The following is a 15,363-nucleotide window of genomic DNA, read 5'->3' as shown; positions in this document are numbered from 1 at the left end:
CCTAACTTCTTACCTAACCACTTCTCAGAATGTAAACTGAGCACATAAATCTCCTTTTTTATATACTAACTGGTCATTAGCACTCAGATGACCTCCTCTTTTACCACTCCCATTTTGGGTTGCAAAAGAAGACCTGACAGTTACTGCCTGAGGAAAATTCTTACCTACCTTTATGACCCCACAGAATTCAAGCCTGGTGACCTTGCTCAACCAGGGGATTGCTATTGCTTGGGTTTATAACTGGACTCCTGAGAGACTTGGGGAGAACTTAGAGACAGAGAACAGAGAGGGATAAAATGGATTTTGACCAGAGAGAACATGTGGACGAGATGGAAGATGAGGAAGAGCCAGATGGGAAAGTACTAGCTAGGTAAGAACAAGATGAAAGGATCTGGATGAGGCAGAATTAAGATGAGAGAATTAAGATAGAACTTAGAGGGAGCAGTAGACAAACAGAGAGAGAAATCAGGCAAGAAAGGAGCTAGGCACAAGAACAGAAATGAAGCTGTGTAAATAGAATGTTATCCCAGAAGAATTAAAGCAAGTGGACTAAAGAGCTCAGTGTGCTGAAATTCTATTTCCCAAAAATAGTCCTCGCTGTTTGTGGTTTTCTCTCTTGAGCCCCTGGGATGTATAATATTAAGGTTGGTCACTCTAATATTATACAAGAGTTTCATATTATCAAAGATCTAGCTATGCAGAAACAATTGGCTCTGAGAACTGTCTCATAAGCTAGGAACATGAGAAGACACATCTGCACACACATGCGGGTTAGGCCTTCCAAGGGACTGAGAGCAGGGAGGGGAAGCAGTGAAAGAAAGAGAGGACGAAAAGAGGTTCTAGAAAGTTCTCACAAGAGCATGTTGTTTAAGGGAATAAACAATTTACCAGGAAAAAGAAGAGGAAACAGACTGACATGAAGAGAAAATGGACACAGTACAACAGAGGGTGGCACAGATGCCCACTGACAAACTTCCAGAAGCAAAGGATGCTTCCATGAACTGTAGAAAGTAAAATGAAAACTGAAGGCGAAAGGTAACACTCTTAGGATCGAGTCTTTGATATGGTTATTCCTTAATAAGTAAACAGACACCCAGACTTAGATGTTACAGGAACCTCAAAATGTAGGGGGCTCAGATACCTGAACAAAATCCTTAGTACCTGGGACTTAAACTCCACGTGATAGAAAGAACAGTTTTTAAAACCAAGTTAAAAAAAAAAAAAAAAACTAAAACAAAAACAAAAAGCTGGGCGGTGGTGGCACAGGCCTTTAATTCCATCACTAGGAGAGCTAGGCGGTTATTTGCAAGTTGGAGGACAGCCTGACCTACAAAGCGAGATCCAGGACAGGAACCAAAACTACACAGAGAAACCTTGTCTCAAAAAACCAAACCAAACCAAACCAAAACAAAACAAAACCAGATTCACTGATTTGTGTTCAGCCTCCAAAACTGTACCTCAATAAGAGCTGGATATAAAGTCCCATCCATGAAATGAGGCCTCATTACACAATCTTTTCAAATTGTATTTTAGGATTTTTTTTTCCCCCAGAGCTGAGGACCGAACCCAGGGCCTTGTGCTTGCTAGGCAAGCGCTCTACCACTGAGCTAAATCCCCAACCCCGTATCTTAGGATTTGTGTGATCAACAAACATGAAAATATCCTTGGATGTAATTTATAAACTGCTATTTATATATTACCTAATCTTTGTTATTACAAATATCTTAAGGTATCATAATGCTTGTGATAAGGTTATTGTACTAGGAAGTCATAGTCTTAGAAGAGTGCCTCTTCCTTTTGTCTTGGTTAATTCTAAATAAACATATGTTAATTGTAATGAATGAGAAAATATGGGAGGAGCTGGGATGTAGCTCAGTGTAGACAGCTTGCCTACTATGTGTAAGGTCCTAGGGTTTGATCCTCATAATTAGAGAAGGGAGAAGCAGGAAGAGGAGGAGTGACAGGATAACAGGAAATACAGATTATCACTGCACATCTATTACCAAATCTAAATGGTATTTATGAATTATGAACTTATATATTTCATACCCTTATAAAGTTACATATTTTAAGCAAAATTTGATCTACTATACATTCTGCCTTTAATCAACATTATTAAATATGTTAAATGCATATCTTTATGCTAATAAAAATATACCTAACTACTCGTAAAGATTAATACTGGTGGTCAATCACCATAATAGAGTCAGCTAGGAGAAGAGACTCCTGGCACATCTAGGAGGTGTTATTAGATCAACTTCTGGACATGCCTATGAGGAGTTCTCTAGATTAGTTCAACTGAGGTTGGAAAAGTCACCTTACCTGGCATCTATATATTGAATGATGATAATAATAATAATAAAGCTAGGGTCCTCTACTGAGTAAAAAGGAAGACATGACCTAAATTGTAGCATCATTACATGTGGATACAACGGTCAACTGTCTCAAATCCCTCTGCCACCACGATGGACTACACTCTCAAACTATGAGCCCAAATAAATCCATCCTTCCTTACCTTGCTTTTGTCAAATATTCTTAGGACAGCAACAGGAAAAGCAATTAATATACTACTATTTCAGCACAAATGACTGGACAGGGTGGTACAATATCCTGTAATTTGTACCACCACCAAATCCCCTCAACAGAGCTAGCCTTATGTAAGTAAAACTTGTAGTCCAGGGAGTTGTCTGATGCTGTGCTTTATTCTCTCCTCCTACTCCATGCTCCTACCCACTCATCTGCTGGTTTTGTTTCTTTGGCATAATCTCTGTATTTCACCTCAAGCATTTTGTTTTCTGAAGGATTTCCACTGCCATCATAAGATTCAATATCTATTTAATCCTCATATAATCTTGAGTTCAGTCATGACTATCAATAACTCATCTGGCTTATACTATTTTAGTACAGGTTCTACTCTGGTTTCCTTTCCTGTCTCCCAGGCAGACTTCCAATTTTGTATTTGATACAACCCAACTCTATTTTCATCACTATTCTGCCACCTTTCCAAATATCATCAGTAATTATAGGTGTCCCCACTTTCTCCTGATAAAAAGGTCAATTTCCAATTTGTGGGCAGATTATGGCATGAGAGGCCCAAAATAAGAAATGAGTTATGGATCTAGACTGAGAGGTGAGCATGAGAGTTCTATGTAGAGTGGAAGTGCCAGGTGTGATGCTTTACACCAACAACTCAGACTAAGTGGGCAGGGAACATAAAGTCAGGACAATCAGGCAGGCAACATGAGCCCCTCACAGAGCTGATGCAGGTGGGTTAAGAAAGGTCAGATCTGGCATAATGGAAGTAGTAGGGAAGCTAAGACACTAAAGCAATGCCAACAGGAAAATCCAAGACACAGAAGTAGAACCAGAAGAAATTTCTAACACTGAATACACAAGGAAGTAGGAACAAGAGTCTTCTAGGCAACATTAACATGTTTATGTTAAATTAATTTAACATAAAGATACTAAGTTTATTTTTTGCCTATTTTTTTTTTTTAATTTGGACACCAAGTGATAAGGGTCAAGGCTAGATATGAGTTAGAAAAGGATCTGCCTGCACAACAGTCAAAGTGTCTTTATGGCAAATACCTTGATAAAGGAAAGGAAATCCAGCAGTGATGGAAAGGTGGACTTCCTCACTATGGGTTTACTTTTGTACTCAAATCACCACAGTACTCTAATTAAGAAAGAAGTTCCAGAGCCAGGCAGTGGTGGTGCACGCCTTTAATCCCAACACTCAGGAGGCAGAGCAACGCAGATCTCTGTGAGTTCAAGGACAACCTGATCTACAGAGAGAGAGATCCAGGACAGGCACCAAAACTACATGGAAAAACCCTGTCTTGAAAAAAGAAAAGAAAGAAGTTCTAGTAAGCTCCATGGACAGTGCTACACAAAAAGTTAAGATCTACATAAATATTTGTGGGGTGGGGTGGGGTGGCAGGTGTTAAGAAGCAAGAAGTGAAAGAAACATAGCATATATATGTTTTTATATATTTTTAATTTATTATAACAGATATATAAATATTTAAATGTCTTCAAATTCAGTTCATTGTAAAGTATAGACAACTCCCACTCAAAGTCAGAGCTGACCCCTGAAAATCAACAAGTCAGCCAGGAGTGGTCATGCATGGCCTCTAACTGCAGCACTTAGGAGGTAGAGAAAAGAAGATGCTCAGATTGAGGAAGCCATAGGCTATACAGGAGATCCAGTCTCAAAGAAAGATGGAGGGATGGAGGGATGGATGGAGCGAGGGAGGGAGGAAGGGAGGGGGTAATTTATTTACTAATCAAATCATATATAAAAGAAAATATAATAAACTACACTTATATGGCAGAGGGAGTGGCAGCTCAGAGGAAGATATTGGTGTTTTTTTTTTATTTAGAGAAATCAATCTCTCAATTTTCCTAAAAGAGTTGAAATAAGAAAAAAACAAAACTCACTCAGATGCATTTATGGGTATTAAGGAACATCTACCCTGTCCAGAAGGTTTCAGATTTCTAATTACATTCTGAAGAATAGGTACAGGACTGCTTTTCTTACACTTTTCATCACTATTCTTATTTCTATTTTTACATTTTAACATTTTCCTATCATACTTCACATAGACACACAAGGCAAAAGGAAATTTTAAAAGGTACCTTTGGTTTCCCAGATGGAAACACCCTGAGTATTCGTGGCACAGCCAGAGAGCTTCAGTGGCTCACAGCAATGCCAGCTACACCAAAAGAGGCCACGAGGAACTATATAGCCCTGGCCGCTCTGCAACTTGCTCTGTAGACCAGTCTGCCAGTCTGGCCTCAAACTCAGAGATCCGCCTGCCTCTGCCAGTGCTGGGATTTAAAGGCATGCTCCGCTAATGCCTACTCTCATCCCCACTTTACAATCTGTCCTAATTATTTGTAATTTTCATTTTTGTTTTGTGAAAAATAGCTTTCCAACTCCCCACTATGGCCAGAGCATGCACTTTATGGTAACCACTCACCTGAAGCTTGCCCTAGACTCCAGAGGGCCATACCTGAACCCTCATTTGTAATGCTCCCCTCTAAAGGGCTCCTGGCTAATCACATTTGCCAAGCTCCTCCCTTCCCCATTTGACTGAACTTATTTCCTCAAAACTATATTATATGCCCATATTTGCTTAAGAATGTTGATTTAATATTATCAATTATCTTTCTTTGAAAAGGTTAATTCTTAGTTCTGAATGACAAGTAAATTAAAAATGAACAAATATTCAAATAACCATTCATGAAAATTTAAAAGTTGAAGTTAACAAAGAAGAGAATTAGTCTTATACAGAAGCCCTAATATCAAAGTCAGCAAAGTAGAAATAACTCAGTCAATGGAGAGAGAAAGAAAGACAGGGAGACAGGAGAAAATGAGACAGGGAGAGGAGAGAGGAGGGAGAGTGTATGGAGGGAGGGAGAGTGGAGGGAGAGTGGAGGGAGGAAGAGTGGAGGAGGGAGGGAGGGAGAGTGGGAAGAGGGAGGAAGTATGGAGGGAGGGAGAGTGAAGGGAAGAAGAGTGCAGGAGGAAAAGAGAAGAGGAAGGAAAGAGAGAGAGTGCACACTGAAGGGAACAGGGAATAGGGAAAGCTTCCAAATTGAACAGAGAGAATGCATAGCTTACACCTAAAGGAATATGTTATTAAAGAAGGAAATTACACTTTTCTTTAGGTATACCTACATTATTTTGATCTTACATTTCATTATCAACTTATATTCCAAAATCAGATAGATGTACATAGGCCTGTAGCTGGATATAAACATACTTCATTGATGCTGAGTAGGCATATTTTAGCTAATACAATCCAAAAGACAAATGCATGTTCAGAATACATAAAGAGCAGTATACAAACTATGTAAACTTCTGCACTGAAAAGTTTTACTGCTGACTTTTATATTAACACTATCAGTAATGTTAATGGAGAGTGATAGAATTAATAAATATAAAATCTCAGCATATAATTTAGAAATCACAGCAGCACAGTTTGGATAATTTTAGTGTAGTGTGTTGTGTTTTAGTCTTTACAGTGGTAGAAAGACAGAGTCACTGCAAGAATGAATTCACTACATGAATAAGTTGCTATGATAAAACAAAACAGGAAAACAGCAAACAGAAAGAAAAGAAACCGAGTGAGGTAAGGAGGGAGTAAAGCTAACTAAACTACAGAGAAGACAGGGGTGATCTCTAGTAACACTCCAGATCTGAAAAGAACTCCACTGTCCAATGTGGAGAAAAAGTCAAGCTGAAAAGGATGCAGAAGATATTAGAATTTCCAGTCCTGCCAATGGCAATCAGTAGTGCTGATATGTTTGATTAAAAACAACCAACCAACCAACCAAACAACAACAAAATCCCTGAAATCCCAAATGAACATTCTGAAAGAAATACATCAATCCAGATCTCAAAAGCAGCACATCTGTCAGAACTAGAGTCACAGAACCAAAGAATGTGCACCTACCACTTGAGCATACAGTTAACTAACTATTCTTGAACTCAGCTGCCGGTTATGCATCTCCAGGGTAGATACTGCCTCCCAAGAGAATCTTTCCTATTTCTACTGATTTTTCATAAGAAAACCATCACTAATTAGCATCAAGTCTCATTACATATACTCACATTTCTAACATTTCTAATCTTTCCAGTTGGTTTTTAAATTTCCTTTTATTTTTCATAGCATTATCTGTACTTTTCATGTAAATGGATTACCAAATGACTTCTTTCAACATTGTTGAAGGGTGTACATAGAAGTGGTTTGACTCCCTGACTGACTTCCATTTCACTCAGGTACAGGGTGTTGCAACCAATGTGCAGCATGTATCACATAACATGGTAGAAGAGATAAAGGTTAAGAGAAGATGAGAATACAAAACGTGATTTCACGGAGCAGTGGTGGCGTATGCCTTTACTTCCAGCACTTGGGAGGCAGAGGCAGGAGGAGCTCTGTGAGTTTGAAGGCAGCCTGGCCCACAAAATGAGTTCCAGTACATCCAGGGCTGTTACAAAGAGAAACCCTGTCTTGAAAAAACAAAAACAAACAAACAAACAAAAAGAACAAAAAGCAAACAAACAAAAAACATGATTTAATTTCCAAATGTTTGATGAAAGATTAAAAGCAGTTAATATTTGTAATGAAAAGTTGAAAGCATGTACTCATATGTGGGTTTTAGAATCTACATAAGTCAATGCTCAGTGCACCTTAGGCTTCATAGGTCATATAGTCTGTAAATTATTTTCATAATTCAGAAAAAACAGTTCTATTTCTTAGGAATGCAACATAGTAGCCATATCCCCCCCCCCAATTTATGAATAGCATATGACTCACAGTATCATCACTAGTACCTTTGAAATTGTGCACCTAAGCTTTAGCAAGAACAAGCATGTTGGGGCTGGAGAGATGGTTCAGCAGTAAAGAGCACTGGCTTCTCTTCTACAAGACCTGGGTTCAATTCCAAGCACCCATTATAGCAGCTCACAATTGTCTGTAACTCCAGTTCCAGGGATCCAACACTCTCACACAGACATACACATGCAAGCAAAACATCACAAAATAAAAAATAATTTAAAAAATCACTTAAAATAAAAGAACAAGCATGTTTCTGTATAAACATATCACATACATATGGATGCTTGGAATAACACTACCAAATATCACTGCAAATATCAAACCGTCTTAGTGGAAACAACTTTTCTACACTTCTCAAAGATAAAAGCGTTTGTTGGGGAATATTACTTTAACTATGTAAAGATATGTTCCATTTTGTTTATGCTGCATTTGTTTAATTATGTAAACATGAGTTGCATTTGTCTCACCTGACCTGCCTAAAGCACCTGATTGGTCTAATAAAAAGCTGAACAACCAATAGTTAGGCAGAGGAGGGACAGGTGGGGCTGGTGGGCAGAGAGAATAAGTAGGAGGAGGAATCCAGGCTTGGAAGAATGAGAGAGAAGAGAATAAGGGAGAAAGAGAGGGAGATGCCTCAGGGCTAGCCAGACAGGCAGCTGCCAGACAGACACAAAGTAGGACATACAGAATGAAGGAAAGGTAAAAAGCTCCGAGGCAAAACGTAGATGAATAGACACAGGTTAAAATGAGTTATAAGGGCTAGTAGGACAAGCCTAAGCTAAGATCAAGCATTCATAACTAATAATATTCTCCATATCATGATTTGGGAGATAGGTGGTGGCTCAAAAGAAAACCTGCTACAAACATTGGCAAAAAATATAGAATGTTTATTCTAAATATTCAAACTACATCTTCCTTTCAAAGCAAACCATATGAACACACAGATACCTACATAACCGCTATTAAGAAATGAAGGCATTATTCCACACTTTTGAATATAAGGGGAAAATCCAACAGAAACAGGGAAAGAAGTTAAGTAAGATTTTAAAGCAAGGTTTCTATTAGAAAGGTTTTATAATCTTGGAAATATTTTCAAAACAGACCCATTGTGCTAGACTAGGTTTAGGCTAACATGTAATTTGCCAAAGAAGTCATTCTTCTGTAGTTACTCTCTAAACTTAGAAAGATTAGCATGCAAATCTACTACAAAACCTAAAACAAACCAGGACTTTTGTAATGAAGCCTGCCAAACCATTCACTGCTTCAGAGGAAAACAAGACTTTATAAGTATATTTGAAAGTACATTGTATCAGAAACCACACACAGGACGAATCCTTTGTGACATTCTGATTTTCCAAACAACATAGCATTTGCCAAACAACACTGGAGAATATAATAAAAATGAGCTACATCAAATTACATATTCTACTTCTAGATATATCATTGTTAGGAGGGATATATCATTTTTGATGTAATAATAATCTATACTAACTACACTAAGTTATACTAACCTAGTCCTTAGAAAGAGTTCTTCTGTACTTCAAATCAAGTAAGAGGCCTAATATAATAATTTTTCCTGAATGCCAGCATTATCAGGCTTTCTCTATACTTTCTAACCTTTTGGGAATTACAAAGGTAGTTCCTATAATTTTTCAGTCTAAATGTATTGCCCTCTTTATTGAAGCAAAAGGAAACCATTTATATTCTACTACTTTGAGTATAAGCTTCCAATTCACATGCTCCAACAGGAACCATTGGGGAATACACCCAGCCTCAGCAAGCCCATAGTGGTTCTTGGAACATAGTCACCTTTCCCTTTTCATTTGCATTTCTGCTGGTCAGGGATTCTTCCCTCAAATATTCAGGCTGCTCCTCTTACTGCATCCTCAGGTCTGATTAAGAGACATGCTCTCACAAAGACCTTCCCAACTCAGACTCTCTACAAAACACCTAGCAACAGAAATAACACATGGTAAAATTCACTTGTTTGAACTTTTAATTTTTGAAGGATAAGGCCCTTGCATTCCTGAAATATAAAGGCATTGCCCAGTAACAGTCATAAAAATTAAAATGCAGAAATCAACATGCAAACTAATCAACTCTTTTCTAACATACAAAGAAAATTAAAACTCACTGTAATTTGGCCAATAGAAAATTTGTTTCAATATGCTTTTTCTCATTTAGATCAACAGGCAGAAAAATTGATTAAATGACCTCTTCTCGTTGCAAGCTTTTGTTAGGGCTTCAATTGCTTACAATTTCTTGGTAGGCTAAGAGTAAAGCAAGCAAGATCATTCTATCCCCCATCTTCTCAAGACACAAGATTGACTAAAAGCAAACAGTAAGGAAAAATATTAAACAAATAAAAGCACCAGCCGAGTCAATGTGGTGAACAATTGGAAGGCAGCACATTTGCCTCCAACATCCTTGTGATTTCCAAGTGATACAGCTGCCGTGGTTATGAGGAGAGTACAAAAATAAGACGACAAGGTTACCAGAATGGAAGACCTTGCAGAATAATTTTATGAGAGGAAAGCACAAATGACTTCTGGGAATACATCAAACAAAATAACGGGAATCAACTCTGCAGCACTCTCAGAAGGGCAGTTCCATTTCCAATACAGAAACCCCTCTAGGCACTGAAGAACACACTGCCAGCTGAAGCAAAGTGACGAAAGTACTTTCTTCATAAATGAAGTGTACAAAGCTACATGCAAAGTTTCCAGAAGACAGAGCGCCATTGATGCTGGGGGGTGGGGAGGCGCAGAGGAAAATCTGTCTCCCAGTGAGGAAAATATTTAAGCTCAGTAAAAGATACAAGGAAGCTTACACAGTCTATTAGTTGCTACTAAAGAATTCATGATAAATGTCATTGTGAGGAAAGTTACTTCTGCACCTCATAATCACAATCTAACTGATAAACAAAACAAAAAAGTTTGAGATGAGTTAGGAATATGAGTCACTTGATCTAAGTAGAAAGTTCCCAGAATAGCAGGAGGAAGACAGTGACTAAAAAGAAGATATATGATTATAAGAATTGCCACACTGGTTCAAGAGAAACATTGCATACGCATGTTCCCTGACAAATTTAAAAGATTCCACAGATTCACATCCTTCCCAACAGCTGCTGTGCCCAGACCTGCTGACTTCTGTCTCCTACCAAGCGGGTTACCAAGCAAGCATCTCATAGACAAGAATGTGACCTGATCTTGCTCTCTTAAGCCTTACACAGAGGCAGAGTCCAGTAAATAATTGGTGACAAAAGCTAAAAAAGGAGTCCAGACATGAGCCACGATACCCTGTTAGGGTTTTCATCTTAATTTCAAGTCTCCTACTCCTGCTGACATCTTTCCACTCTTCTAACCTGCCTGTCTCACTCTGAAATGCTGTCTTTTCAATAAGATCATATGTTTGAAGAGTCTATTAATATTGATATAAGTAACATAATAAATAATAGTCTATTAATATAACTACTAGTAAAGAGTTAACTCATAATGAAAATCAATGAGTGGAAATAAACTATATATATGTTAATTCTAATTACAAAATTTAATTTATAAACTTAAGAAGAAATAATGGACACAGAAAATATTGGAAAATAGTAACTAAAATTAAAAAGTAAAAATTACTAAAGGGCTTAGCCATCTGAAGTTCTATAATTCCGTTATTATATTTTCACTGAAACTTAACAGTGCATTTAAGGAGTAAGGTTTGAATTTGTGCCAAGGGCTAATGTAAAGCCTGTAATTGTCACATGCTTACCAAAGAATTAATTCACCTTGCAAGCCACATAATGTTCTTGTTACTTACATTAAGAGATACACAAAGAAATAACTAATGGTGAATTATATCATGTGACAAACCTTCAGTTCCTGTCAACAATAACAAAACTTAGAATTAAAATACAAATGGAATGGGTAAGAAAAGCCATAAAACAGCTCTTTAGAAAGCACTAAAAAGCTATTACAATCTGTTAAGTTCTACCCTCCATAGGCATCCTTCCATGCTCAAAATAAATGTATATACAAGTACTAAATTCATCCACACTATGGTACAATTAAGCAGCAAAGTACAGTGTTAAACTGGGTTTAGAAGAGGCCAATAAAGATTCAGGTACGTTCCTGCTTCCTTAACAATTAACAACACTAATTAAAAATCAATTGTAATTGCAGAACCTGTATTAAACGAATTACCAAAGTCCTGGTATATATGGACAATATTGTTAAATACAGAAGTTTTACATTGTAATTTACCTATTATATGTAACATATATAATATATATTAACCAATTAAATAGTCTTATTTGTCTTAACCCCATGATTCTTAAGTGAATTTACTCGCACCAAGAGTTTTAGAGGCTTAAAGTATTATTCTGAGATACACCTCGTAATGAATTCAAAAGTTTCTGTTACTTTACATACAAATACACTGAGTATATAAAGGTTCTTCACAGAGAAAAGCAATATTATATAAATCCAAAGTTCTTTCTCTAAACTGTGGTAAACATAAGATTAAATTTCCCTTATTAAGCATTTTAAGTATACTGTAAAATAATGTTAGCTATTATATGAGCATTGCCTGAAAGGTCAATTAAAACAGCCATTATGGAAAAGAGTGTGAAGGTTCCCCCAAAATTAAGAACAGAACTATTGTATGATCTAGTAATTCTCATGCTAGGTACATATCCCCCCCAAAAAGTGGAAACAACCAGAGTACCCTTCAGCTGACGACTGGATAAAAGAAATGTGATATATATGCACAATGGAATACTATTCAATTCTGTCATTTGTGACATATGGGTCAAAGGGCGTGATCTCATTCTTGTGGAAGTTAAAAGTGGAATGTTGATTCACAGAGGATAGGGGAAGCGGGATGGGCAAAAGCTGAGCAATGAGTAGCTACTTGAGATGAGGTATGAAAACAAAGAACTGGTATGCAGCTGTGCAGCAGGAGGGCTGCAGACAATAATTCACATTTCAAAAAAGATTTTGAGGTTTTGCCCCAAAAGTGATAAATGTCTAAGATATTTAACACAGTAGTGCAAGATTCTTGTATGTATGAAAATATCATATTACCTGTTAATATGTACAATGTTTATTCTTTATGCATTTTCAAAATTAATTTAATGAACCACAGTATTAAATATAGCATCTTAGCCTTCCATAATTTTATAAACAGCTTGAATCCTGTCATGCATATAGATATCTAGAAATCATTAATTTGTAATGACTGAGCAATTGTCCCTTTAACTCTGGCAGAAAGGTACCTCTTTAAAAGCACTTAGGACTTAGAATATTTTTTGGGGAAAGCATCCTAAAATTTTCTTTGCTACAATATAGTATAATCGAGAAGTGAACAATGTAACAGATTTTATTCTGCTCACCATCAAATTATCTTCCAAGAAACAAAGCCATATATTTTATTCTTAATATCTTTCAGGTTTCTGTAAATCACATCTGTTCAGGGACTTGGTAATTCTCAAAAGATAATGAAGGAGTAATTAGTGTAAATGAGTAAGAGAGACCACGGGTCAGTAATCTGTGTTTCTTATGAAGAACTAGAGAGAAAAAACGCAGGCTTGCAGGCCGGGAGTTACACTGCAACGCTTCATCTCTGTGATGGCAGAGTAAGGCTACACATGGCCACACGAGCACAACTGTGGTCAACAAATGTGTGTTTATGAAAACAGATGGCAGGTTAGATGGCCCCGGCAGGCCTGGACTTGCCAACCACTGAGACATATCCAAAAACAGAGAAGGAGGAGGGAAGAAGATGGGCAGGACTAGAGAAGGAAGTAAAGAAAATCAAATTCAAATATCTGTGAGCTATTACTCTGGAGAACAGGGAGCAGCTTGACTGACATTATCTGTTCTATTGACTAACTTTCACTGTGAAACCTGTGAAAATGAAACAAGTTTCTTTTTTCTAATGATTTGACTCAATGCTGGCTGAACTACTGGCACTAAGCACATCAGCATAAATAATGAGAATATTGATCACGGATAAGTACATCATAGGGGATGACTTACCTCAGTAATGGATGGAATATGACAGTAATATTTCTGGCTCCAGGTTTACAGACAAATTTTGTTCCTCCACCTTCAATTAAGTTGTCGTCAGGACCCCCTTCCAGGAAAAATGAAAACCGAGACTTAGCTAGTTGGAAGTTTTACAGATAAGCAAACCAAGATAAGCATTGCATGAGTGTTGTATTGTCCAAAGGGCTACCTTTTAAAGTTAACCACAGTATTTACAGCTATTGCAAATGACATGATCCAATCTTTCTCTTTAACAATCTATGGCATAATTACCCAGGAAAGAAGAAAAGGGAAGTCCAGGAAGAGTCAATGACACACGGAAAGTAATGGTTCAAGGTTATAGTGCAGTTGAGGCTAAAACATTTCTCTCTAGTCAACAGTGTCTTCTTTGAACAGTAGAGCACACAGAGAAAGAAGAAGTTACATTTAAAGCATCCCAGATTGTAAAACATATTTAATCCTATTCGCCATAATTGTCACCAAGACAAAAACTTCACAAATTAAAAGGCACACTACTATTTTATGTAAGACTAGGAGAAAGAATTCTAGTTATTAAAATATGTAATTTATTAAGATCTTTTTTATATCATAGTAGAAAGCTTACTTGACTATTTAAATAGATAGTCCATAAATACCTTGAGTACATTTAATATAAACAAACATAAGAAAAGTAAACTTGGGGCAAAAAAAATTAGCTTAGTGGTTAAAAGCACTGGGTGCTGCTCCTTCTAGAGGACCTGGATTCAATTCCCAGCACCCACATGGTAGCTCAAAGCCATTTGCTTCTCCAGTTCCAGAGGATCCAATGTTCTCTTCTGGTCATCTTGGGCACCATACACACAAGTAGCCCACAAAAATATGTGCAGGTAACACTCCTATGCACAAAATTTAAAAAAAATTAAAAAGAAACTCATCAAGACCTTCTTAAAACTACATAATATACACATTGCATCCTTTGGAATAACTGACTCAGAGCTGGCAGCATCCATTATTTTCCAGTAAGTGCCATCCTGTATTACTGAGAATGAAACTGTCTTAAAAGAGTGTACCACATTGTATGTAGGATTTTATTTCAAGCTGCTGATACATGTTTTGCAAAGTGTAAAATTGCTGCTTTCTCAATGCTATCACAAGTCTTAAGGCAGGATTTGCAATGGTAACCAGGACTTACATTCTTTCCTGAAATGGTTCTTAGTAGGTAATTAGCTGAAACATCAAAGGGTCAAAGTGCAAGAAGTAATTGCCCAGCTCACACATTCTGAGGCAGTAACAACTTACATCACTATTTTGCCAAGATTTAGTTGCAGAGAGTTTAGAATATACAAAGCTGCATATAACTTCAGAAGTTGGAAGAAATGCTTCCACTAGCACTGCCACCCTGCCCCCATGGGTGTTTTTTTTTTGTTTCGTTTTGTTTTTTTAAAGATTCAATCGCTATATTCCCTAGCTTCTCTCCACTTTTACATACTCCAAGATGAGTAAATTCTTTTGATCAGCAAAAATTAAGGGAAAAAAGGGGGTCATGAATATCCTGGAAAGCCACAGTATTCCATTTGAAAAACCATGTCTACAGATGGTAAATGTAGTTTGGTTTATGTTAGTAAGGCTGTGGATATAACTCAAGGGTAGAATAATTACAGAACACATGTAAGACCCTTGTTTCAATACAGTGAGGGAGGAAAGTCTGCCTATAAAGGACCTGGCTATCAAAAAAGAAGTGAGGGGAAGGTCAAAAAAGAAGTAAAGTGGTCTAATACCTTCTATTAAATGGGTAAACAAATCTATCTCCCATATTCAGCTAGCAAGTCCACCTAAGCTAGGTTATGTCCTTCAGTGTCATTATTTTTAGTGTATAATTGGTACTCTACTTTTAATTTACTTCATGTTAGTCCTCAACAGTTTCAGAATTCTGGCACAAAAACCATACTATTTGGTGGGTTTCTTCAAAACCCAAGCAACCTACATATACATATTTTCTC

The 15,363-nt window shown here is 37.2% G+C and overlaps 1 protein-coding gene across 2 annotated transcripts in view; it reads right to left on the bottom strand.

Moving 5' to 3' along the window:
• Exoc4 (exocyst complex component 4) overlaps positions 1-15,363 on the bottom strand; it is a 768,512-nt gene that overhangs the window by 411,661 nt on the left and 341,488 nt on the right. For both annotated transcript variants that reach the window (XM_052721855.1, XM_052721856.1), the window contains exon 10: positions 13,376-13,472. In XM_052721855.1, coding sequence (XP_052577815.1) covers positions 13,376-13,472 — 97 coding nt within the window. The remainder of the gene's footprint in view (positions 1-13,375; positions 13,473-15,363) is intronic.

The sequence above is a fragment of the Peromyscus californicus genome, unplaced genomic scaffold, assembly GCF_007827085.1.
Source record: "Peromyscus californicus insignis strain IS unplaced genomic scaffold, ASM782708v3 Scaffold_6__1_contigs__length_162567912, whole genome shotgun sequence".
NCBI lineage: Eukaryota > Metazoa > Chordata > Mammalia > Rodentia > Cricetidae > Peromyscus > Peromyscus californicus.
This window is presented reverse-complemented; position numbering and strand designations above follow the sequence as displayed.